This window comes from Haemorhous mexicanus, chromosome 4 (assembly GCF_027477595.1).
Source record: "Haemorhous mexicanus isolate bHaeMex1 chromosome 4, bHaeMex1.pri, whole genome shotgun sequence".
Taxonomy (NCBI): Eukaryota; Metazoa; Chordata; class Aves; order Passeriformes; family Fringillidae; genus Haemorhous; species Haemorhous mexicanus.
Genome location: NC_082344.1, coordinates 35,304,744 through 35,332,573, shown reverse-complemented (window position 1 = coordinate 35,332,573; position 27,830 = coordinate 35,304,744). Strand labels below are relative to the sequence as shown.

Sequence of the window (27,830 nt, the reverse complement as noted above, 5' to 3'; positions counted from 1 at the left end):
GCTGCTTCCATGTTTGCTCCTAGCTGGCTGATGTTGTTGAAGAACTGTAATTGTTTAAAAACAAAACAAAATTTAAAGAACCTAGCATGTGGAAATGGAAGGCAGTTTATGAGACCAAAAACATTTCCAGAGGCCTGACTATTAATTTCACTCTGCTTTTGAGCTGAGCAATAAATCACAGGGGAAAAAAAAAGTAAAGGTCATTTATGAGGAGAAATAGAATGCTGGGTTTCGTGTTGAAGGGCATGTTTTAATGCATGAAAGACCAGGTTTAAAGGCACTTGAAAGGTGGAGGTGTAAAAGCAGATGCCACAGTCTGCCCAAGAAATTGTGTGTATAATCCTACAGGCACTGTGGAGGTTGGTGGATTCTAATAACCTTTCCCTTTCAGCTGCAAAAGGGTTTTTTGGGGAACTCTCTAATAACTCCACCCAGATGTGCCTTACAGCACTTCTTGGTCTCATCTGAGTGTGTCAGGAGGATGGGGATTTTCAGTGTAGTGTCAATAATTAAATCATTATGGTGATTTATTGTTCAGTGTCTAGCTCTGGTGTCTTTTGGTAGCACTTAGCTACAGTTTGTCAGTAGACATCTCTTATTCTAAATATTCTCCCAATAGTATGACAAGCACCCTTTAGAAATCATGACCATCTTCAAAAAGACAGATGCAGTGCTAAGGAAATTTTGTTAGAAATCAGTATCTTCTTATTTTAGTGAATAGTTGACATAGTAAATGCAATTCCTGAATTTGAATTTTTAAGTGTTTTATTTTCACTATTTTTCTTACTGTGCCTGCATGTGAGTGTTGAAAAGGCCACTGACTTTGAAGCTTGAAACCCCCTAAATTAAAAATATATTTGAAAAGTAATTTTTGCTAACTGTGCAACCAACCCTGAATTTCCCTTCTGACTGACAGAACCAAAATGACTAAGTAGCCATGGAGAGTAAAATAACTTAGTCGAGCCAAATTATCAAACCCTCTCAGTCATCAATTATATTTCTTGAGGGGTCATCATCTATATTTCTTATTAAAAATAATTTTTAACTTTCTAACTGGAAGGAAAGTTAGCCACATATATGTAAGCTTTTAATATATAAGCTGTTAATAGGGTTGCCCTCGCTTATCTTCTAAAATCATTCTGATCTGCTGAACTCTTCTGCTTTGTGTGTGCATGTTTGTCTTTGGGCTTTTCAATGTGACATGTTCTGGGTAATCAAAAGTTAATAATAAAATACTTCCTGCTCTTAACTCATCTGTGTAATGCCTTTTTGGCTTGAAATGCTTGTCTTTTAGTGTAACTAAGTTCTGTCATTGATCTGCTCCTGTTTGTACTCTGTCAATATATATATCTTAGAATACTGTATTTACTTTATTTAATTGCCTTTCTGCTTAATAAAGTCATAGGCACCATTCATGTGGGGAAAAAAAACCCTTTTCAATTTGGTGCTTAAAACAGCAGTATGTCTTTAATGCCAAATTAATGTGGAATTAAGGTTCATAAGAGTGTTTTGAAACTGTTTGCTGGTATAAAAACCTCAGAATATATCTCAGTTTTTCACCAAAAATCAAAGATAAATGGTCAAGAGTACAAAGACAGCCAAAAATTTTCAGAAAGTTTTTCAGTTCTTTAAATTGGAAAAGAGACTTGCTGTTAAAGAGGAAAATCATCTTAAAATTTCCATTATAAAGTTTGATATTTCATCACCTGAAACTTAGAAATCACAAAGGAATTTAGAAAATTAATCAATTAAAAGGTATCAAAGTGTGGACAGGATCAGTTTTTCTGTGCAGGCCATTTCAAATAAGTTGTTGATAATTTCGAAACACTTGTGCCCATCTAAGGAGCATCATTAAAAAGCCATACAAAGTCACAATATACTGAACCAATGATATATGAAAATGCTAATGGATACTTTATAGATAGAACTGGCCTAAATTTTGTGGTTCATATTTAAAAGAGTAACAAAATAGTAAGGGGCAGTCATCATGAAAATCTGAAACCAGAGAAAGGTGATTTATCAACACTGTTATCTTCTTAATTTTTCTCTGAATTTGATTCCCTAATAAATTATGAGAGTACAATAATTTTTGGAAGACTTCTCCATTGTCCTTAGTTAAATACTTACAAAAGGTAATCTTCTAATCTAGAAATTAGAGAATTAGTAATGAAGCAATTAGAGAGTCTCCCAGGAGAACGAGGAAGCAACACATCTTGCATGGGGTACAGCATGGGAATTTTTCAGTTTAGACCTTTTATGCCCTGCTCTGACTTTGTCATGCTCAGTGTTCTGTCCCCAGTTACAGTCTGCCATGGGCCATGGCTTCTTGCAGGATGGCAATTTCCACCATTTTTCTTTCTGCAGGAAAAGGATGGCAGCTTGTTCCTGCCAAGTATTGAGGTTCAGAGGAGAAAGTGAGAACAATAGTCAAGTTAGCCAAGGGGTGATAACTGGCAATTGCTGTAGAGCCAAATTGTCATGGTTAGGTCATTGTGTTTACAAATTGTATTCCTGTGGGCTTTATCAGGTGAATAAATGTATTTTAAAGTTATTTTAACAAAGCACCAACTTGAATTTATTATTCCATGCAATTTTAATGTTATTTCTATTCATATGCAACACTACTGAAATTTCAATAAGAATCATATACTTTCCAATTTATAGGCTTGAAATCTTTGGAAGTTTTAGTTCTAGTTTTTTTGTTATTTACAGTGTAGTTGGTGACAGATTTTTAAATATGCAGTTCCCGTTGCCTTCAACAGGAACTATTAGGTATTGTGAGTCTGAAAAACAACGGCCACACCATCACAATATTCAATCCTAAATAGATTTTGGTGGGGTGTTTATTTTTTAAAAAATATATTAATTAATTAATTGACAATATCTGTTTCCCTATGCGTATTTATTACACTGAGATTAATGTTCTTCCCAGCATCTATATATTCCTCTAATCTCCTAATTAAGTGATTTATACACCATGGACCAGATTCAGTAATGAAGTAAAGATTGCTTGGAGGAATTAAACTTTTATGCTAGTCAGGTTAAAAACAGTATTGATGCTCTCATTCTGAGATTACAGTCAGTGGTTATCCCAAAAAAATTGGTTTAATTTTCTTTGGGAGAAGTTGAATTACAGGAGATAAAAGAGTTGTCAATGTTTTAGTTGCTTACTAAGGCATCCTAGTTTCTCAGAATTCTCTGACAACATAACAGTTGCTGAGGTAACTCATATCTAATACTAGTCTATTGTTTGAGAAGAGAATATAACCTGAATTGTTAAATAGCAAAATGTCCTCTTCTGACTTCTTAACTGAAATATAGCCTTAGAAAGGGAATTTATGCTCATCTAAATTCAGGCAATTTACATTAAGTTTATGGTGATGTACTTGAAATGACAATTTGTCTTCTCTCCCATTCCCCAAGGAGTTAGTGCTCAGACATCCTAATTTGTTCATTCAAATCATTGTTTGTCCACTGGGACTGCACAGATAATCTGAAAGATGCAAAGTAGCTTCAAATTAAATAGTAAATAATGAAAGAAGGCTAAGAACATGGTAGTACTATCTTTTGGGCAATTAGGTATCTCAAATGTATAAACATTTACAAAAACATAAAAATATTTTCTCCAAATACAAGATTGAGTCTTCCTTCAGCAAAGCATGGCAATCACCACAGTCACTTTAGTCAACTTGTTGAACGTTGCTTCATAAGTGTAATTCATGCAGAACATCTCAATTATGTTTCATTTTTGGTATTGATAACCTTAAGAATGTGTTTTTATCCTTATTTAAACAAATAGATGATCTTATGGGGCTTCACTGTGTAGGGCAGGTGGGAGAAATCCCACCAGAATTTGCCATGCAGAGCCCTTCAATGACTGTTCTTGACTGGTGTTTTCCTTGCAGTTGCTTCCCTGCCCCCCTATTTATTTATTTTTTTTCTTGCCCTCTTCTTGCAGTGTCCATCGTGCCCTGGAAAAACTATACCAGAATATATATTCAGTGGTCATTGCTTGTAGATAATTCCTTTTAAAATCATCTTGAATTATCTTTTCATTTGGCTTGTTTCTGAGATGGTGCTTTGTTGAGGGTGCAAAAGAGCATTTTCACTGATATGGCTGTGAAGTAGATTTTCTGACTTGGTCAAAAGATAAACTTTTGGTTAGCCAGTATCTTTCAGTCCAGTAGGCTAAGGGAACAAATCACTTTGTTTTCTCTCTGTTGAACCCCACAATGTCTGCAGTTCACAGAAAATCCTATTTCTCATGAGCTGGAAAATTCAGGTGCAACCAGTGCCTCACACTTTGGCTTTTTACTTAGGCTGATAATAAGCCCTACATCTAACCACTTCCTAGATTGCAGTGAATGGCAGCTTGTGAAACCACAATTAACTAAAGTTTAGAAAACCACAGTTTTTGATGTCTTGTGTTCTGTAATTAGCTCCATGTAGTCTACATTAAATCATCAGAAACTGACAGTATCGCTGAATCAGTGAATGGAAAAATGAGAGACACAGGGATATTTTAAGCATATATACAAGCAGAAAAGTATGGTTCAGAGCATAAATAATAATTTTTCAAATGAGTGTTAAAAAGGGTACATCAGGGGAATAGAATGAAAGGTGCCTCTTTAAACAGGCTTTGCAACTCTTTTAAAATTATGCTTTTGAAATACAAAATTGAAGAAAACCTTCACCTCTTTCAAAAGTGACAGTAAGGCACAGCAGATAGCAGCAGTTTGTGAATGGCTTGTGGTTAGTGCAGTGTTGGTGTGCAGCACTTCTTTTCCTGTGCAGGTGCTTTGACTTGGTAGCTTTGCAGCAGAGTGTACATGCAAAACCAGAGCAGGGTGAAAGGAGGAACCCAGATGAAGGTCTGTGCACATGGGGACATCCCTTTCAGTCAGTGTCACTGCTAGGAACAGTCTGGTGGCAGGACTGGGGCCACAATCGGTGCCTGAATAGACTTGTTTAAAATGCTGCAAAGGAAGATTAATGCTCTGGTTGAGGACTGAATATAATGGATATAATTATGTCTGTCTATCTGTCTATCCATCTGTATCAAGATGCTTGATCTAGTTGACCATCAGATTAATTAGAGAGAATTTGGTCACGTCTGTGGACAGTGACATTGTTATAACTGAAGACATCAGGCTTAAAGGAAGACAGCTGATTAACTAGCAGTCTTCAGGAGAATGGTGTTTTCTCTCCAAAATATTTGATTTGTTAATACTATGAGCTTATTACTTGGCAGAGGTCGTATTTCCTTCTTTCCTTTTTTTGTCAAGGAAATGGCTATAAAGGAATTGCATGTACAAAGGAAAGTGTATATTTATTCATTATAGTAAAGTAATTAGACTGTTTCAAAGATTTATTTCATTTTTAATAACACCAAGAAGGAGGCAGTTGTTTATAGTGGTGCCTTAAAATTCAACCTCATTCTATTTTAATGGATTTGTTCATGCTGTAAGCAGCACCAAATTTCATGGGAGACTATTAGAAATAGAATGAAGCACTCTGCTTTCAAACCATCTCTGAAGGATCAATTTTAAATAGCTTTGAAAAAGTAGAGCATGGCAGAAATGCATCTACTTTTATTTTACAGCTGATACTAAAGCCATCTTCTCAAGTGTGTTATATTACATACTATTTTGAGGTTTCAAAGAAATTGTAAATGATCCTGCCAAAGGAACTTCTGCTTCTCCCAAGGAACCAACTTTTAATAAAAAACCTGTGACTCCCTAATTTTCTTCAAGAGATAGTAGCTAAAGTCCAAAATTGAAGTAGCTTCATTCTCATCTTAGTTAAAGGTTTGTGGATTGACATTCAGCTAAAAAAAAAAAAAAAAAAAAGCATTTTTCTACTATATATTCTATATTTAGGTGTACTGGCATACAGTTATTTATTTTTATATGCACCATTAGTTTTCTAAATCCAAAGGTTAAAATGTACAAATGGACAGAGTAACTGAGGGAAAAAAGTGTTTGACTATGTATTCAGAAGAGCTTCTGGCATAGTTAGTCAAAACAGATTTTAAAATTTTTTGGGATTAATTAGTTTCTAAAATTCAGAATGTCCCTCAGCATAATTTCACAGATCTTCTAGAAAGATCAAGGTCACCAGGTAGAAGCTTTGCAATACCATCCCAGAGATGCAAGGCTGGAAGGGAGCTCAGTGGGACTGGACCTTTTCTGGGCAATTGTCCTGCTCTAAGGGGGAGCAGGAACACTAAGCTCGTTCTTGCTAGATTCCAGCGCTGTTCCTGAAGTCCAGGGGTGGAGATTTCAGCAATTCCCCGTGTCATCTGTTGCACACTTTTACATTGTATAAAACTTTTTTCAAACACTTAACATAAATAATTCTTGTCATTGATGGACTAGGGAACAGCTGATCATCTGATGCTCTTCTGCATGTTTGTTATCTCCTGTCAGCTTGGTCTTGTCAAGATGAAAGAAAGTTGTATCACTTAATCTTTTATCATGGCTCATTCTTTTGTTTTCATCTTGCTCTTTCATGTAAATATCCTGTTTCTGCCTGTATCTCACAAGTGCTGGAGATAAATCTGAACACTGTATTCCAGCTGAGACCTCTCTAGCAGCTCAACATCTGTTTTTATGATGTTCTGAAAATAGCTGAATGAGATTTGATTTTTTAGAACAGGATCCCATCGTCTCTTATTCAGGTTTAGGTCTCCTCTGTAACACTGTTTATTCTGCTTCAGACTTTACTTATGATTTTGTATTTATGCTTTTAATATTTTACTCCTAAATACAAGGGATTTCAAAATACTTTTTCTTTAATTTCTCTTATTAGGCATAATATCCCCATTAATCTTTACTTTATTTGTTGTGCAATCACATTACTTGTGTAATATATATCAGAGTATAATGAGGTAACATGAAAGGTTTGAGTACACTAAGAATGGACAGAAATGAGGTTCTTTCCCTGCAAAGTAATGCTTTGTTCAAGGACTTTTTACCTTCAAGGCAGGACAAGCTCTGATTTGCAATGTCTGCTGTACAGGAATGTTGGGTGTGTTCATTTTATTGTGATATGAAATGAACAGAAAGCTGTTGTGGAATGCAATTTAACATGTATACTGAAGGATGAAATTAAAGTAGTGTTCTCTGTAGAAGTAATTTTCATTGTCTTTCACAAATACACTTTCCAGTTGTAACAAATGCTCATTGCTGGTGTTTAATGTTTGATGAACCTCCTGTGAACATACTGGGATAAGTAAACATTTTCTTAAGGACACCCACCCATTTCCAGTGGGGAAGTTCCTAGAGGGAACTTAAAGAGCAGTTCATTCACTGACTCCAAACACTTACTGTTGTTTAATTTGATTAAGCTGTTTTATGTGTTTTGAGTAAAATGAGTAATTTTTAAAAAAGGGCTGCAGACATGGTGTCCTCTAACTATGGCTGGCCATATGCCCTGTCATAGAAGAATGTACAAAAACTTTATACTATTCAGAACAGCTGCACTTATGTTGGCTGTTTATTCCTTATCAGCTACTGTCAGTCAACTAAACTAGAGCTATGTGTACAGAAAATTAAAAAATGGCTACTGTAAATTATAAATATAGCAGCCACAACTTTCTCCTGCTTGAATTTTAGGTGTGTCTATAAATGTAGTGACCAATAGTCACAGTAACCCCATTTGCAAACATTTATAAGATCTGAGCAAACATTCATTAGACTGCATGCCCACTGCCACCTGATTGCAGGAATCTCTTTTTGCATTGATTCATTTGGGGACTTTATTTACTGCCAGTTCAACTACAATGTTATTCCTCCTTTTTGATGGTAATTTCATATCATAAGCAAAATTTAGGTTGTCATGTTCTCCTGACTGAAGTAAAAGGTGTTCCTCAATTCAGCCTTCAGGTGTGTATACTGGACTTGCATAGTATCCAAGTGTCAGGGAAAGAAGCTAAGCTGTGGTGGAATCCTGTTCTGCTAAAGTTCAGGTAAATCTTGGAACCAGGGCCTCTGTACAATAAATATAACTGTAAAAAAATATATAAGGATATCATTATGAATATTGAAAAGAGATATTCTCTTTCTTGTTCCCAGAATTTGATATATAAATCTTGATAAGGTTTCCTTTCTAGAAGGGAATTGCAGGAATAATACAACATTCATCAAAATAGGACAACCTAGAAAATTACATTTAACTTTATATTCATAAAATGAAGGTAAAGGGTTTATTTATAGCAACATTTGGAAAAAGCACTTCTTATTTAGCTGTCAAATCATGCATTTGAATGCCCATGGAGGAATAGTTCAGTGCAAAGTGATGTCACTACTATTTAAAACAGTCTTTAAATACCCTACTGCTTTAATCACAAGGTCAGTTCAAGCACAAAACAAAAACGAAGCTGCCTTGAGAGTGTAGGGTGGAAACATAAAAAGGTAATTGTGGGTATATTCAGAAAGTCATCAGGCAATGAAATATTGAAGTAGTTTTTGAGGGGTTCCTGTAGAGTTCTACTTTAACTCCTCAGTGAGAGCAGTATGAGGAGAAAATATCCCATTTTTTTTGAAAAGTCAGCAAGTAATCAATAGAGAGTTCTGCCCTGCAAATGGGTACAAGACAGCAATGACCTCTTAACAATGAGCTAGATTAAGCAGGGAATAAACTTTAAATGTCCGTAAACACTGTGATGAATAGTTAATAAGGGAGAGTTGAAAGGAAGGCACTAAGACAGGGAGGACAGAGTTACTACTTAGGAAAATATTTTGTGTTTGCAAAACTTAACCTGCAGCAATCAGCAGCAGTCCCATGAGATGTGAATAGTTGGCCACCTGTCCTGCACGTTCCCTCACGTTCCACACATTGTAAGGATTGACTGCAGCTGCTCATTTGTTTAGGACAGTCCTGTGAATATAAAAAAGAACATGCTATCAGACATGTGGGTTATGATTTCTCAGGCTTGGGGGATTTGCTCGTTTTAGCACCTTGCTGCAAGCGCATGACAGGATCTTTCTCCAAAGAAAGATTTTATGAGATTGTGGTGAGAGAAACTACACTTCAGTAAATTATTTTGGTACTTCATTTTGCCTATATGTAGTTTACTTTCAGTCATTTTCAGCAGGTACTTTATAAACACACAAACACACTTCATACCCTTTAAAATGTGTATATGAATGTTGGTATTGCCCATGGTCTGAATTGGACTAAATATTGTTATTGTACATTTCAATTGCACAAGACATAACATTATCTACTTGGTTATAGCTTTTTAAAGTTGCAGTTATAGTCCTTCCATGTGCTCATGCCTGAGACAGGAACAGCCTGATAGTTTTGAATGCATTTCATAAATTTGGTTTGAAAATGTTAAAATGAAAATTACTCTGAGGTTCAGAAATCAAAACATTTAGCAGTTGTTACTAGGATACAAAAAGGTAGACTTTTTCTTATGGCACATATATATAGTTGTATGGTATGGGGAAATCTCACTCTAAATTTTAAGCTCACTCTAAGTTTTAAAGTCTCATTTAAAAGAGAGAAATGTATAAAAAAGCAGAGAGTGCTCACTAAAAATTAAGATTTTGGAAGTAGTTATGGTTTGAATGTTACTCTGCCACAAGTATGCTTAATAGGAACCCTGACTCTGGGATAATAAGCCTAAATTAGTTTGTATATCTACAGTAAATTGAAAATGATAAAAAAAGACAAATTATTTCAGGATGCAGCTCAAGATTCAAACTGACATGCTGATTTGACTTTGAAGTTTCTTGTCTTGGAGATAATCTATGCCATAACTTGTTCCATATGATTATCACAGGCTGTTTGCTTTTAAATGCTTCCTGTTCAACTCAGTGAATTTCAACTTCATCAGGTCCTGCTTTCAGAATAGGAAGGCTGGGTCTTTGCCTACAGAGTCAAAATGTGTCCAAGTTGGGAGATGTCTCACATTTCTTTGAGTATTCTATTCTAGAATCCTGTTCACTACTATGTCCACAAATTCCTAATGCAGGCAAATGCAATTAAAAACCAATCAGAAAGGTAGAAAAAAAGGCATCAGGACTTGACTTCCATTGCCAGTATCTGGCTCAGTCTGCCAGCTTTCTGGATTCTGGGGCTTGCAGGGGTTGTATGCTTCATGGCTTGAAATCTCTGCAGTTGCCAAAGATGCTGGCAACACAGCTTTCAAGCAGAGCTGTTTATACAAGTCTTCTCTCCTTAATTAGCTGAAAGAATAAATCAGTGAACAAGAATCACAGGGTCATTTTGTAAAAAAAACAAGTACTTCCAGTGAAGGAGAGGCAGGTAATTTTGTAGTGCCTATGAAGTACTCATGAAGTAGCACGTGCTGCTTCAATGAGACTTACTAGATGCACTGAGAAAAATCAATTACATGCAACTGCATCCCAGAAGTATAGTTGTATTTGTGTATATATTTCCTAGGAATATAAACCTCTCAAACTGTCATGATGAAGTGTATTGACAATACCTTCTCCCATACAATACAGGGCTAAGCATCAGTTTTCTGCTTTTTGCCTTTAAAATGAATTAGTGTGATTTATTACTGATACATGTGATCACAGAAAAAAATCAAACTGTATTTTATGCATATATAAACACAACCATTTATGTACACATACATGATTATAGATATTTCTGATAACTAACCAATCCCTAAAGGTTTTTTGAAAATAGGTTCCAGAGATTATTGCAATTGATGGCATGCTCTGAGAGTTAATGAGCTAGTTCTAAATGTGTCAGCTCTGCCTTCAGAGAGTGTCTCTCACACCTGTACTGTCTATTTCAAAAGGTGTCAGTGTGCATAGACTTCAGGCAAAAAGCTGCAGTTTGCCAGAGGAACACTGATGATTAGTGACATCCTGGGCTATTTCCATGCTGCTAGCTTCCTCCGGAGCATCTTGCAGTTGTTTGCAGCACAATTAGAATTCCAAGCCTTCTCTGTGAACTGCACAGAAACTCTATTTAGGGGAATATTTAAACATTTTCAAAAAACATTTTATCTCAAAAGTTTAGCCTGAGGAAATGTAACGTTGTTAGTTAAGCTATAAGACTGTTATCCAATGCTGCTTTTGCACATCTTTATTCTTTTATTCCCACCTGTGACAAGCAAAACCAGAAAGGAGCAAATGTGTTCATTTTCCCTTGTGGTGTCTGTGATGTTTCTCCTGTTGGTGGTTATGGGGAGTGGAGGTTACACACTATTGGGAAAGCAATCCTCACACTGCAGTACCAAAAATATGGATGTAGAGTTTGGAAAGCATCTCTGGCTTGAAGATATAGGTTGGTGCAAAGGCATGCCTGGATACTCAACAAATGAGGTCCTCAGTGAGATGAAAGGAAAACCCTGCATGCACATGAAGAGAGCCTGAACAAGCTTTTGATAAGAGGTTGTAGCACTCTGTAGGAACAGAAAATTTAGGGAGCCTGTGAAAGGCAGAGAGCAGGAGGCCCAGGAAATAGGGGTGGGGTGCTGTCATCCTGCAGTCTGGTTGTCATTTGCAGAAGCAATAAATTGAGGAGGGCTGGTACCCCCTTAGCTGTGTGTCACTTGACTGGCAGAGGTTGCATCCCTGCAAGGAGGCCAGCTGAAAGAAAAGGATGTTTAACTCAGTGCCACTGGAGCTTGTTTCACCAGACCTACCTGCTCAGCAGCCCCAGGGTGATGTGCCTCTCATGCAGCCATCCTTGCTGCTGTGACAGTGACTTCATCCAAAGCAGTAAAAGGTGCTGCAGTGGATGGGAGCTGTGGCAGCCTTCCTGACTTCCACCTCTGCCACGTGCAGTAAACATCCTCACCTTATTCCCTGTGCCTTATTTGGCAGCCTAAATTGATTATTTGCCTCTGTGGCTTCTTTCTTTTTTATTTTAATTTTTTTTCTTTTTTTTATTTTTTTTCATTTGTTTGCATAAGGCATAAGAGGATCCTGGAGCTTTATTCCTCTACTTGGGTGTTTGCACACAGGCCCAGCTACAGATTATCTCACTTCCTCCTGCCTTGCAACTTGAGTAGGACTAACACTTGCTTAGCAGTGCACGTTAATGTTGCACAGAGAAAGTGGCTTTATAAATGAGAGTCTTTCACAAGTGCTTTTTCTTTTGTACTGCATAGGTGCAAGCAAGTAAAAGTGTGTGCTTTTTCAGGCAGGTCAGGATTTCTAGAGGCTCTTCACACCTATTACTGCATGTACTTCTGGGAGAAAACAAAGAGCTATTGTTATGTGGAGAAATTTGTGTCCTCAGGGCAAACTCGAAAGAGTTGGATATCTGCTTTCTCTCAGAGCTTCTAATGATGCTAGTAGGAGGGTTACCTGTGATTATAAAGGAAGAAAACAGGCTCTTAAGTTCGTCTTACAAGAATGTGCATGTACTATAGGTTTCAAAAGCACATCTTTAAATCTGAGCAGGACTTGGAGTGTTCCTGTATAATAATTAAAAAAAAAAAAAAACAACAACTCAACAAACTCTAAGGATATTTCATGAAGAGAAATATGTTATTTCTTTCAAATTACTGCTCCTTTATAATAATTAAAAAAAAAAAAAAACAACAACTCACCAAACTCTAAGGATATTTCATGAAGAGAAATATGTTATTTCTTTCAAATTACTGCTCCTAGTGGGCTTTCAGGGGAGACTAGGTTCCTGAAAGGCTTTTATAGAGTCCCTTCTACTATAGGGTTCCTGTGAGGCTTTTAGAGAGTCCCTACTACTCTGATGTTTATTAGTTTCTCTGAACTGTGCCAACTGATGAACGGGTCATAACTCAGAAACTGCTTGACAATATTTTCTTCAAGACAAGAAAGCAAAAAGAAAAAGTGGGGATTTCTTTTGTGGGGAGGTAATTATTTTAGACATAGTATTCAGTACTTGTAAGTGTCCTGTCATGCCAAGTATTTGACTCACTTGTTTTTGTTTTTCCAATCCTAACTTAGTGCTTGCATTATTAAAGATGAAATTCCTTTCTCCTGGCAGCAGCAACCTAACATTGCTATTTTTTGCCTCCCCTTTAACTGGAAGAGGGCAGCGTTAGTACCTTTAGGGTGTTAGTAGTTTAATCCTAAGAACCAGGAGCAAAATAAAGGCTTTTCTTAGGTCATAATAGAGCTATTAAGAGCTGACCTTGTGTAGATTGTAGGTCAGTGCTGTGTTGTTCTGGATTGTTTATCCTTGGAGCAGGTACAGTGCAAAGAAAGGTTATAATATCCAGTCTCACATCCAAATTTATGCCTGGTGTCTGTCTAACACACTTCTGTATTCTTCAGGTAAACCAATAATGAGTATCTAACAAAAATTGGTTGTATTCATTCTCTCACAGAATTTGTGAGATCAAGGAATTGCCTTTATGTTCATTTTACAGATTTGATAAATGAAATTCCTGGTGCCAGAGTGAATCTAAAACTGTATTTGTGTTGGCAGCTGCTGTGCTTTCAGTTGTGGTGGTTTTGCTGTTGCAGGTATATTCTTCTTTTTCAGAAGTTTGCCTCTTGTTTATTATTCAGTCACATACACAGTCATGCTGGCATAGCAAGGAGAGACTACCTCCAGATGCTTTACGAAGGCTTGGCCTAAATACTGTGCTCAGGATAACACAAGAAATATGTGTCAGAACAAGAAATTAATCATAAGTCTTCAAGTTAGGCTGCATACTAAATAATACTTCAGGCTTTAACTTCAACTAAATAATTTTAAATTTGTTTGTTGAAGTTTTTGTTCAAATCTGCTGCTTCAGTGATGGTTGACTACTTATTCTACTTACAGTAGTGTCCTACTCTTTTCCCTTTGAGAAAGAGACTAGATAGAGGAATTTTGATTAATTTAATAGGGCACAACTAACATTGTGAGCACCATAAGATGCATTTTAGTCCCTAAATTTTTTTCTGGGGCACTGTTATGTGTGATGTTCTGGGCTGGATGGTCTTGTGACATTAGTCTGTATTATTTCCATCCTGTTTCCCAAACCTGTCTCTTAAACTGTTGCCTAAACAGGTCTGGTGGCCTGTCTTGTGTGTTTGTAAACAGCTGAGGGGATTTCTGTGTGGTATTTGTTTTGCTAGAGCTAAGTGCATGTACAGAAATACAATATAAACAAACCTGAAGAAAATTCTGTTTGATCCAACACCAATTGTCATTCTTGGCTGTTGTACAGGCCAGCAGAAGTTCAATGTTCTATGCTCTGGTTTTCATCCTGAATCATTTTAACTAAGAGTAAATAAGCAACTGTTTGTCTCTATCTTGGTTCTAGGCATATTTATGCTTATTAAAGTAATTTGAAATTGTTTCCTGGGCAGAAAAATAGAAACAAACCACACTGTGGTTTTTTTTTTTTTCTTACTAGGGGAATCACATAGAGAACTTGATGCATTTGTCAAATCTATCTTAACAGAAATTATTCATGCTCAGGGAAAAAAAAAAAAGAAAGGTGATCTCAAACCTACAACATTGGCATAAGTTGAGAATGTGTTGCTACGACTGAATAAGTGTTTACTGTCAATTAGTATTTATTATAGCAGAGTGTGGAGAACATCACTTCCCAGAAAATGGTTTCCATCAGGAAAGATATTTTGGATACCTGCTATATTTGGACAGCAGAAGTGTCTGCAGTCTTGGGTTGTATCTGCCCTGTCAGATAAATAAATATATGTTAAATCAAATGTTGATTATTTTTTAGGTGACCTGTTAGGGGAGACATGAGAAATTTCTGTGGAGTAAATTAGGTGATGCCATCTATAGAATAAATGTCCACTTGACAGATGGTTGCTTCATTATCAGATCATTATTTCCGTCAATGTTGAGCAGCAAAACAGCTAGAGATCATCAGTGGTCCTCCTGGGAGGCTTTCCCAGCCCCATTCTGCTGTGAAATGGCAGTGCTCTCTCTGACACCCTCTGACTGCTGGTGTCATGGCACATCACCAGTGAGTGTCAGCCATGCAGGTGGAGTGAGGCATCCAGGTAGGACTGCCTAGAGAAATACAGGTTAAATTGCAACAGGAGTGGTAGACTTACTATAAAGTGACTGAAACCTTTAGGTAGGAAGCATTTCAGCATTTCTGAGTTGCAGCTATGATGTTACTTTTCAGCGTTACACTGGAGTTCCACATTTGCTTGTTCTAAAAGGTGTGTACCATCCATGAAGTCAAGTTTTAATTTCTTGCATCGAGTAATTTCTGCTTTCCGCTCTGCGAGTAAAACCTTATTGCTTGTGTAAGCTCTGCCTATAGATGGCAAACTTTGAGAAAGTCAAGTGAAATTACAAATTGTATAGAATTCCAAGATGTAGTTTTAGTCACTGGAACCAGTTATGCTGCCCTGGATGTTCTGTCCAAAAGATTTAAATTATAAAATAATTAGTATCCACTACCAAGTGAAAACAAAGTATAATTAGAAGTTCCATTTGTCTTGAACAGTTTATTGAATTGAGATTTCATAAAGGTTATTTTGTCATGAATTCAATATACAGCATTTATAGCTCTGTGATATCAATCATCTTTAATCTTTGGTACATTTTAACTGTCATATAAATTGGCTTACATTAAAGATTATTGGAAAAAACATTCTTAATCCTGAGATCCTAATGACTTTATTCTAAAACATTGAAAGCTGTATGATTTTGCTGTTTCAAATACTTTTTCCTTCTGTTTTGGGCTGCTGTGAGAATGACTAGAAAGTGATGGCAATTTTAATTGTGTTACCATTAAGTGCAGTGGTTCACCATATCCTCACAACATTTTAACTCAGGCAAATGCCTATTGAATCCAGAATGCCATAAACTGATGGATTACTTTCTGTGTATATATTGTTTAGTGTGGACGTTGTAAGTTGTAAATATGGAAATAGATTCTAGATCAATACATTTTCTTCAGGAATTCACCTGTTACTCTGGCAACAAAAATCCTAGCAGAAGTAAGACACTGAAGTAAATTCTTTAGCTGAAAAAAAAATAGAAGAATTTTTTTTTTTTTACTTCAGTTATTAGTTCTGCCATTGATTTTGTTTTTCATGTTAATAAAACCCTGCACCTTCAAACCAGGAAATGTGGCTGTTAGAGCATTGTGGAGAAAAACAGGAAGAAACATTTTGGAATGTTTATATTTTTGACTATCTGAATTGGAGTGTCACAGCACTCTTCTGAACCTTGCTAAGTAACATATTTTGCTCAGAGCAGCTACTTAAATTATGGACCAGAATCTGTTGCTTTATTTTCATAGTGGAGTAGATGGATCAACATGTTACTATTTCTAATGCAGTCAACAGAGCAAAGAGAAGAAGAAATATTTTAATATTTTGAAAACCACATTCATCCAGGATGGGAAACAATAGTTTCACCAACTCTAATGGGAATGATTAGAAAGATGAAAATATTGTAAATTTAACAGTAGCAGAACACTTAATCTATGTTTTGTATCATTTTTGCAAGACTTCCAGTTAAAAAGCAGCACAAATCCTTTTAGTGGCTGCATTTCTTGAAGTTTAGAGAAAGCCTTCAAGCAAAAAATAGGAAGGCCATGGTGGTTACTCCCATTTGCTGCTCTTTCAACCACACATTTAGCTGAAACCAAAACTGCATATTTAATAGAATCTAGAGGACAGAAAATAAAATATTATTATTGGTATGGCATGCAGCTACCACAGGAGTATATATTTTAGAAAACTTCTGCTGAGTATTGCACTAAATCTTCTTTTCCAGCATAACTGTTGCATTTCTCATCAATTTCCCTGATCATTTTGAAAAGGTAAATGACTACCCTATTACTGGTCTGACATTATAGGTGGAAAAAATTATAGTATATACACAGTTCACATTACAGTACTGACAGTGCCATTTTAACAGTAAGTGGTATGAGGAATTTTAAATATAGATATCTATATAAACACATATTCTTGTCCCCTCCTTCCCCTAAATCGGCAGCGTGTTCAAATTTTTCTTCATCTTTGTTACATGATCCAGATGAATTGCTCTGGTGCATTGCTGTGGACATAATGTCTGTAGTAATGTCTGCATACTGAAAAGCCTAAAGTCTAAACTTCAGGTGCTTCAGAAGCGGCTTCCTACTAAGGCTTGCCTTCCTGCCATTTTTTATTGTTTTGAAAATAAAAATCAATGCATAATTTTAAAACAGATTGTAGAGTGAACAAAAACAGATGCCTCACTTTGCTTGAATTATCTGTGACTAAGAGTTCCTGTCCACTGAGCTCGTCAGTGAGATTTTTGCTGGGGTAAAGTACTTTGTCAGGACTCAATTTCAACGTTTAAATACTTTTGATTTCATTTGGAACTTTTTTTCTCTTTGTAAGGGAGAAATAATTTTAGTTATGCCAGATGTTGTTATTACACTGTTCATTATTGTTTAACCAGAAACATAATTCTTAACACTGTATGAAACACGACTGGTGCTTCCTTTTTTATTTATAGATGAGAGCAAGAATATTTGTTGTCTTTGTACCTGGGGTATGTTAATATTTGCATTGAAGGACTAGGAGACAAAGATTGTGGCTAAGTTTCTGAGGAGAGGCAGAATGTGAAATGTTTCAGATTTCTAGAGGAGTTTGGGAAATGCCTGTAAATGGGGCCATATTTTTAAATCACCCTTTTTTCTCTTTCTAAAGTCCCATTCATCACTCAGTGAACATGTTCAAAGGACAGGTGTAGTGGCATGCTAGCTGCAAGGCTGGAAATATAAGAAGTAGGCAAACTCTGCAGTGGAAGTTTGTTTACAATAATTGCTAAAGAGTAATTAGGTACTTTTTGACTCTTATCATTTGTCTTATTAGATAAACTGTACTTTGGAAACAAGCTGTCCACTTATAAACTTTCCCAGCTATGTAACTCGGTGAAGTACCTCACTTTGTCAGAGCAGATCCATTAACCCTCTGACTGGTGCTCTTCTCTTGGGTTTGATTGCAGCACCACACAGAAGCACCCAGCCCATCACTGCTGCCCCCATCAGCCTTGCCCTTGGATGTGTTAAACAACGCCGTTGCTGGGTTTAGCACCGTAGAAGACCTTATCCGCTATCTCGAACCAGACCGGTGGCAGCTGGATTTGGAAGATTTGTACAGGCCAACGTGGCAACTTCTTGGGAAAGCATACATTCATGGGAGGAAGTCAAGAGGTAATTTACTCTTCTGTCTGGCCTTGCAGCTTGCTACAGGTATGATTTCTTGACAAAGAACGAGGAGCGTTCTTCACCTTGAGTTTTGGTTCGAAGAAAGGAATACGTTAGAAAGAGGGCAGGTTCCATTGTTGTTCACTGTCCTCACCATTGTATTATCTGAAAAAGGACAATAGCTAAACTCAAAACATAAAGGAATTTGGCAGGATAGGGGAGCAATGGGGAATTAAAAACAAAAAATAAGCAAACACAGTAGCTTCCTATAGAGAACCTAGGAGATCTTTGTTTCTCTAAAGCAGCAGGGCATCTTGACAGGGTAATATATTCAAAATTTGTGGATTTTCTTTTTTTTGGAGGGCAAAGACTTTATTTTAATTTGAGGTAGGTAATATCTTACACTTACTGTATCATGTGAATGATTGTTTATTTCCTTAAAATTTTTCCAGTCTCTACATGAAATGGATTGAGAGCAATACCTAAATGTTTCTCTTTGATGACACCTTAGGAAGTACCATGTGTCCATGTCTGGGTTGATCATGCAGTTGTCAAATTCATCAGAAGTAAAGTAGACTGTGTTTTGAAAATGTATAGATCTATTGATCAGCAACTTATTTTCTTCCTTCTACATCTGACACTCCTGAATTTCCTGCCACTTCCCATCCAGATGCTACCCACTATTTCATGTTTATGGGTAAACATGGATAGCGTGAAGGCAATACCACCTTCCTTGCCCACCATACAGCATGAAAATGAAAACATATGAGCATAACTGAACAGACTTCCCTGTTGGTGGATGTAAACTAGAAGGTTATCATCTGATCAGCAAGAAAAGGGAGGAAGTAGAACCTTGCATAGCTCAAATTTAAGGGTTTGGCAGTTAATTCTTAGATCAGAGCCCAGAAATCAGCCTTTGTACCCTATCCATATTGCTACAGCTGTGCATAGAGCAGCTTAATTGTGAGCCAAAGAGGAGGAAACATCTTTAAAAGCTCTCAGATAGTCATTTAACACTTCCTTAATTAAAGAGATTTAGTATTTGCCAAATGCATGCCATAAGCACACAGTAAGTGGAGAAAAACAAAATGCAGGTGTTGGATAACATCTATATTGACAAAAGAAACTCCCTGCAAGACATATCTTAGAAGGAAACTATCAGAGTAAATCTTTTAAAGACTTCTAATTAGATGCTGAAATAGATTTTTTCACTGAATAAACATATCATGGTATTGCCACATTTGTCTTAGAGACCACCCTCAGACTGCATTACTGAGTCTGTAATATAATAGCCTGAGGTGGAAAATATGTCCAGTTGAAATGACATAGAACTATTCAATAGATGGGAGAAGCAAAACCTTTTTCTTCTTTTTTATTTTTTTTCCATGATATTCTCTGTAGCAGCATGTTTGCTGTATTTCAAAACCTTTTTAAGATATGTTTGTGAGAAGGTCATATCCCAACATTTTTTGTTTTATTCAAACTCTTTGATTCATTATTAGATTAGTTACATTTTTACAGTGTTTCAGTGTAAAAGCTAAATTACTGTCCTGTTTTCATAAACAAGTTATTAAAAGTGTATCTTACTTTATGTAGGGAAATATCCTCTAGTCCTAGATAAAAATTTGTATGAAAAACCTATATTTAGGCAACCTAAATTCCTAAATTCTCTGGTGTTTTCTCTGGATAAAATGTTTCCAAAATCTTCTAGTCAGGAAAGAAGAACAACCAAGTACAGAGGCTTTGATGTCGAAATATAGTCCTAGCTTCTTTGATACTATTAAACATGCTTAAAAATAAAATATATTTTGCTGTGCAACAAAAACTAGCCCATCACTTCCCACTGAAATCTATGTGTGATCTTTAGGTCATATTCAGAAATCTCCTTAAGTAGGAGAAAAAATAGTCCCAGTCAAAGCCATAGTTCTTAGCAGTTGAGGGTTTTATACAGTTATGTCACCTTTTTTTTTTTTTATTTATACCCCACTTCTTCCTTGAGATTTTGTAACAGCTCCTATTGTAGAAGCCAGAAAGAAACTTACATTCCCAGGAACATCTCCAAAGTGCTTAGGAATGAAAACCATTCTGCTGCTATCTCTGCCCACACGCAAGTGCCCCAACTGGAATTTAATTTGTTTCATTGACTTTGAGAGCAGTATCCAGCTGGAAAAATGTTTTGGGAAAGAAGTTTCCCTGTGGTACTTGACACACATCCAGAAGATGTGAGAAAACTGCATTACCAGTTGCATAACACAATTAATTTCAGGCTGCTGTGAACATGGATTAGTTCAGTTGCGTATGCCAGTGTGGGCACACTCTTGAAATACACTTTACTGTAGGCCTACCTGCATCTAGATTTTTTATCCTTCACTTATTTTTATTTTAGTGTTTCCCATTTATGTGCTGCTGCAGAGCCTTTCACTCCTCCTGAGCTAGTGCTAGGCAAAAGAACCTTGACTGTTGTGTCAAACATGATTCATGAGTGGAAGCCAAGTTGAAGGAGTGTTTAAATGTTCACATTATAACAGGTACTGTTACTCGGTGCACTTGGGAAATCCACATAACCTTTTATTGTGGTTAAGTAAACACTTTTAAGGGAATATATACATTCTCTCATCTAGTTTCGTGTCCACAGTGTGTTAAAATAAATTTTGAACAGACAGCTACTCTTTGAAAAAATAACAGCTTCATTCACACACTTCAAAGAAGTGATTATATAAGCACTAGAAAAATTTGCCACAGACCTTTTCATGAAATTGAATTACATAAGATAGGGCAAGGGTTCATTGTGAGGTATCATAGCACTATACCCTGGTAGATTTTAAAGTATGGAAATCAAACATGACATTTGTTCATCTCTCCTGAAGCCTGTTGTAACAGGACAGCACACCGAAAGATATCTGCTAAGAGCTGATTGTGTTTTCTCCAACAGAACCCTTTTGAAATTAATGTCTGCAGGTCTGAGGGGTTGAGTTCAAATTAATTTCTTTTTAGTGACAAAGTGAGTAGCATGCTGTTTATTTTAGCGTTTTGCCCTTTTCTCTATAAGTACAGCTAGCTGTAGGTATGGAAATTGATGCATTCCTCTGCTGCTGCCAGAAGGCAGGAGGCAATGCAGAAGGACATCACCTCACAAGAATCTCTCTCCCACTGTTCCAAGGGTCTGCTGGAAGTGGTGTTAGTGCCTACTTTCACTTTCAATATCCCATGGTGAAGGGCTGAGCAGCACATAAGATCAGCTCCTTCAAATTTACTGCACCAAGAACATCAGTCTCTGCAGAAACAATCTTCCAGGAGAAAGTATTAGCAGAACTAGCACTTCTCACAGTGTGCTTTGGGCATTTTATCCTCATTCAGACAGCTCACTTATTATATGTTTGAAAACATTATGGAAGAAAGAAATACTCCATTCCTGTCCACAGTCCATGATTAATGGAGGTAGACACATCCACCTTTTAAGTGACTCAGCCTAGAGCTATTAGCTGATCAGAAGGGCTTAAATAATTCCTGGTTTCTCACTGTGAATCTCTCCCCCGGAAGTTTTGTCTCTCTTTTCCTCTGCTCTCTCCTCAACTTTCTCCAAGGAATGCTCTTGCAGTGTGGGAGGCAGGCTGGTGTCCTATCAGTAACTTTATTGGAGTTATTACACACTCCTCCCTCTTAAAATTCCATTTGTTTATTTAGGAGCCTATGTTAACCTGATAGTGATGGAATGAAGTTCCCCAGCTTGGCATTCACTGTGAGTGCAAGCAAAGAAAAGGCTTCGGTGTGTTTAACTGACCTTTCACAACAATAAATCCTTACTTAGGGATGCCAGTATATGGATATGCCTGCAAAAGAAATGTTTGAAGGAACATGGATTGAAATTCCTTCCCAAAGATCTGCTCCTTGGAGAGTACCAGTGAGCATTTCTGCTAAAGAAATTCAGCCTCCAAATTTTTTTATGTCTCATGTGTTTAAATAGAATTAGGAGGAATTATCTTGCCTTGGTAGGCTGAAGTTCTTCTTGATGATCTCTTGAGGCTCTTTACATAGTAGAGAGGGAAAAAAAGATATTTCTCAAGAGGGTGATTCAGATCAGAAACTTTTTTTAGCTTTATTGTTTTTATTTCTATTTATTAATAGATGACATTAAAGTATTTTTTAAGCTATATTAAGGCGCTGGGGTTCTTTCCCCCCCCAATTTTCTCTTGATTTAGCTTAAAACCAGTTGGTTAAATGTCTTTGTCACTTTATTTGAGGCCTCTGTTTCACTTATCTCAATACCCATGTTATCATAGGGTTTTCATTTTCTCTTTATCTTTTGGTTTTTTTGCTAGAGAAAGTAGTGTACCTGTGAATTAGACATCACTTCTGTTCCTTAATGGTGGGTGTGGAGAAAAACAATTCAGACAAAAGATCCTAGATCATGATCATTATAGTCTGACTTTTCTGAAATAAATTCAATTTCCATTGCTTCTCACTTTTTTTCCCCCCAGTTTTATTATTTTTTTCCCAATTTTAACTGCTCATTTCAAGGCTTGTTAGCTCTTGACTATGCAGCTAAGATGAACATAAAGGAGCTTTTTCTCTTTCACATATTTTCATGAATGTGCTGTTCAATCACTGGCATAGTGAAACTTTAGTATGATACAGTGGAACCAGTTTATAGGGAAACTGGTGCCAAATATTAATAAGTTTAACTTGCACTTCAAGTTAGTTGCTTACAAGGAGGAACTTTTATTTAAGACACATCAAAAGAAAATGAAACCTAGTGGAACAACAGAAATTCTTATATCTGCTGCTATGGAGAGGGATGAGAAAATGGAACCTACTAATAGTTATATAGATGTACAATCTTGTGCAGTTATTTATGTGCAGAATTCCCTGATGATGACAACTTCTTGAAGTTCTTAGTCCCTATAAGTGACTTCTGCTTAGATATGAATGGTTTACTTCTTTCTTATAATTACAATGCCCTAGCAAAGAAGCAATAGTTGAAACTGTAACAAGGAAGAAGTTTGAATGCTTTATTGAAAGTGAACTAAAAAGGTCTTTGAAATTTTGCAGGATTCTTAATTGCTCTGTGTGTGTTTCTCCAAATCCAAAATGACCATAGAACAGCAACACTGGAGCTCAGAGTATAAATGTGAACAAAGTGACTTCCATTAGGGTTGATTTGATAAAACATGTACTGGAGCATAGCAGCCAAATCTTGCTTTAAATGGAACCAACTTTGCCAGAGTTATAAAATAATTGGTGAATATCACTGTGCAGCGATCATTCCATTTGAGTTTCATGGTGCTCCTGGAACTGCAGTGCTGAACCTGCACAAAAGTGAACCTTCCCCAGGGGTTCTGCACTGCTGATCTGCCACAAAGGAGCTTGGATTGCAGATGGGGCGAGCGCTGTTTTCTCTGTCTCTTTGCAGTGGTGGATCTGAACCTCCTGAAGGAGGAGGCGCGGCTGTACAGTTGCACCCCGCGCAACTTCTCGGTGTCGCTGCGCGAGGAGCTGAAGAGAACGGACACCATCTTCTGGCCGCTGTGTCTGCTGGTGAAACGCTGTGGTGGAAACTGTGCCTGTTGTCAGCAGAGCTGCAACGAGTGCCAGTGTGTGCCAACAAAAGTCACCAAAAAATACCACGAGGTATGCACTATTTTTATAAACATCTGCACGTTTGGAAACACTGAAAGCCAGTCAGGGTGTTTATTTTTAATAAATGAATGCACCAATATCAATATTTTAATATTTTATTTATTGCACTTTTAGTAAATAATATTTTAACATTTTAATTAGGTATTGCATTGAAAAAGGTAAAATCTTTCTTATTAATATACTTTTCTGTGTAACTGTTAAATAATTTCTGAGGTATTTACTGGTACAGTTCAGAGACATCACAACCATGCCTTTCATTCTTCTTTCTCTAGTGGTAGAGATTGACTTGATGACAAAACAAATATTTGTTCATTTCCATTGCTATAAATATATAGCTAAAATTATTTATTATAGAATTTTCTAATTGGATTAACTCTACTGTTTGCTCTTAAATAAAATTAGGTGGAAATCTGAAATTGCAAAACTCTTTTTTGGTAAAGCAACATGATTTAATCATGTTCAACATGATTTAATCAATTTTGTAAGTGGCTTGAGGTAAAAGCAAAAATAGTAATGAGTGGGTGGAATTAACGAAGAAATTCAGTTTTAATGTGCTTCCTGTCATTCAGTGGGTTTCCAGTGCAATTTAGCTCACAGTTTAGGTGTGTGATGAAGCACTTGCTGTTTTCTTGACGTTTGGCTTCTTCTCCTTCAGGTTCTTCAGCTGAAGCCGAGGATTGGTGTCCGGGGATTGCATAAATCATTGACAGATGTACCCTTGGAACACCATGAGGAGTGTGACTGTGTGTGCAAAAGGAATACTGAAGGATAAACATGATATAATTGTGCTGTTTTCTTTCAAAGCACATTCAATCAATGGCTGATTCTATTATGGGGCTTGTGCATTATCTCCTTCTGTAATCTCAGTTGTTTGCTTTGGGGATCTTCCGTCTCGAAGATTTAAAGTGAGCTCTAAAAAGAGAAGCCAAACTGGGATTATATGTTGTGTGACAGCTCTGTTTGGAGGCCCAGTGAAAGGATGGGAGAAAGGCATCAATGAGGGATTTAAAATATATGTATTGTTGTTGTTCCCCACAATTTTCTTGGCAATACATGGATTTATAATTTAGGAGTAAAAAAATAGATTTAGAAGGCTGACATCATGGAGACTTGATCCTGCTGGCTGTCTCGTTTCTACAGCTCGAGTACATCTGGCCTCTGGTTGAAAACACCTGAAATCTTTCTGTGTTCAGCTACTCCTACGTACTCTAAATCAAAGCGTCTCTGTTGTATAAACTTGGGTTAAAACAGACTGTCTTTTTCTGAATTAAATTTAATTTGTCTAATGCTGGTAGGAAGGACTGGATTTTTCCATATGCTCTAGTAAAGCTCCTGCCTTTTAGAAGGAAGACTGGACAATAATGTGAGCTAAGGAAGCAAACACTGAAAAGATCAGTGCCTTTATTCTTACTACTATGGCTGATGATTTTTTTTTTGTGTGTTTGTTATTTTTTATCGTGTACATTTTTATACTCTCCTTTTGACGATATAACTATTTGCTTTTCTAAACTTGTTAAATATATCTATTTTTACCAAAGGTATTTAATATTCTTTTTTTTTATTACAACCTAGATCAACTATTTTTTAGTTTTGTGAGACTTTAAAGCCAGACTTATACAGTTGGAGGAACAGTGATGTGACTACGGTGGGAAAGAAGCATGATCTCCTTGCAGTTTGTTTCTACAAAGTGAAAAGTACAGTTTTTTTACTGAATGCACAGTAATAGTAGACAGAGATGTGTGGATGAAGCTCTAAGCTTGCTAGCTCCATGAGACTAAAAATATGAGAGACAGAGGTTACTATAACCAGTTTCAAAAGTTGACTTTAAAAATTCCCTCTCTCCATACTGTCCTTTGTTCAGGTAGAAAAGAAATGAGCATAGATGTATGCATTCTGGCTTGTTTAACTCTTTAATTTCTTTAAAGGAGAATGACCTACAATGTAAGAAAAGAAACCAGTGGCTTGCAGCCTTCATGATGCATCATGGTCATGGGAAGGCAGCCTTGTCGATGGTGAAGTGTATGGTTTTCCATTGACAGAAGCAGCTGCTTGAGTACTGTTCACTCACAGGAAGGTAACACTGCAGAGCAGTTTGATGAACTCTACGGTATCGTTCTTCTGTATGTTTTATTCTTTAACCCATACACTTATCCCACCCCATGCAAATTGAAATGGAAACAGTAAAGTATTTTGCTTGTAAAATGCTTTAACATTATGCCTAGTTTATTTTTTTTTTTTGACTATTGGATTTTCAGATTGTAATGAATCACAAAATAAAGTAATAATGCTAATTTTGGGAGAATAAATGTTTCAGTGTGGTTGCATATTTGTACCTGTCAGTATACAATATAATGGGAAAAGTTAGGATGGTGATTTTCTCTTTACCATTTTGAAAGTCAGCTCTGAAAACAAAAGTCTTCTGTTGCCAAGACTTCCACTTGTTTTATTAATTCTGTGTTACTGTAAATACACAAGAAGAAAAAGGAAAAGAATTAATGTGATGCTATTTGTACAAACATTCAAAATGTTCAAAATTGTGTGGATGTGAAGCCATCAGATTGAAATAACATCTTCTGTTATTGTTTCCATAGTGAAAATGAATTCTGATGAAAATTTGGGTTTTTTACAAGTTAGTATGACGTTCTGATACCAGTTTTGGAAAATGTTCAGGTGGCTTCTAATTTTGTCCCCACCCTCAAACACCTACTCAGTAAGAAAAATTTCTGGTGTAAATGTGACATATAATTTTCCAGTCTGAATATTAACCCTGTATCAGAATTCAGAATTATGGTCACAAAGAAACCTGGTTTACTTGAGTTTTGAGTCTTTGACCAGAAGTGTTTTGCAGGGATGTTGGGGATGTTTTTGCATTAATATTGTCCACTTTTTTGGGTTTTTTTGTTTTTTTTTTTTTTTTATTAAAGAGTTTTTGAACAGCAAGTCAAGGTAAAGACAGAAAACATAGCCTCTGGCATCAGCAGAATGATTCAGCAGAAGAATCAAAAAATGTAATTCAATTGCAGAAGTTTCTACTGTAGGAAATGCAGGAGGTCTCATCCTCTCTGTAGACTTGCTAGGAGAAAAAGGCTGGTCATGAATTTTGGAGTAGGTATTTGGTGGCAGCAGAGTAATGGGGAGTTTCTGGAACCATGTGGGATATGGAGAGTAATGTTTTCCAAATGTCACAAGTAGTTTTTTTCCTATGGCCCCCCTTCTGGCTTACTTTCTTCCTTGCCAGTTCCTTGAACCATTTTCCTCCCCAACTGCTTGCTTTGGACCTGTATTTGAGCTCCATACCCCTTTGCTCCTTGTATTGCCTTCACACCATTTCTGTTTGCCACCCATCATTGTGCTCTGTGCCTCCCCCTTCGTCTCCATGCTCAGGCTTTGTCTTCTCACTACTTCTGCCAGGACTTCGCTTTTCCACCTCTCCTCAGACATTCAGGAGATCTGGCACTCCACCTCCTCCCTAGCTGAGAGAGTCTGGAGAGACTCATTTTTCCTTCAGGAGGGGATGTGGGAAAGGCACCAACTGAGGGGAGCAGTGCAGGGTGCAGTTCTCCTGCTTGGTGCTGCATCCCGGGTCCTGCCAGGCAGAGCAGATGCTCCTGGCCGTGGGTGACTTCTGAGCAAAAGGTGTGGTAAAAACTAAATGAAGATACTAACAATGAATTGCTAACAAGCAGCTAACGGTGCCTTTCAAAGCTACAGGTAATGGCAGCTGAATGCCAAGGATGTGTGGAAATAGATTGACATAAGTGGGTAGTAAGCCTTTTCTAATTTGGAACAGAAGTTGCAAGTTTGATGTTACATTTTTGTGGAGATTTTTTTCAAATGTTGCCGTGTATTTTAAGCTCTGAATTCCTGAACTGCATCAATGTAAGCATCAGGGTTTGGCAATAATGGCTGTTTCTAATGAGTCTAAACAGTGGAAACAACCAAGTAGAATAAAGTAGCTCCTGTAAACAGACGAAATCCAAATAGCACAGTCTGGATTTTGTAGGTTTTATCCTATGCCCAATAAATGTCTTCAGTCAAAAGTAATTGTTCCCCCCAGAGGAATAGGTGGGGGAGCTGATGACTGATGTTGAGCCTTGTT

At 36.8% G+C, this 27,830-nt stretch overlaps 1 protein-coding gene across 1 annotated transcript in view; it reads left to right on the top strand.

Annotated features, from left to right (window-relative positions):
- Window positions 1-26,037, top strand: part of PDGFC (platelet derived growth factor C) — a 122,047-nt gene extending 96,010 nt beyond the window's left edge. The window contains exons 4-6 of the mRNA XM_059844441.1: window positions 17,893-18,100; window positions 23,505-23,722; window positions 24,387-26,037. Of these exons, the coding sequence (XP_059700424.1) occupies window positions 17,893-18,100; window positions 23,505-23,722; window positions 24,387-24,503 (543 nt within the window). The 3' untranslated portion in view covers window positions 24,504-26,037. The remainder of the gene's footprint in view (window positions 1-17,892; window positions 18,101-23,504; window positions 23,723-24,386) is intronic.
- Window positions 26,038-27,830: the final 1,793 nt, after the last annotated feature.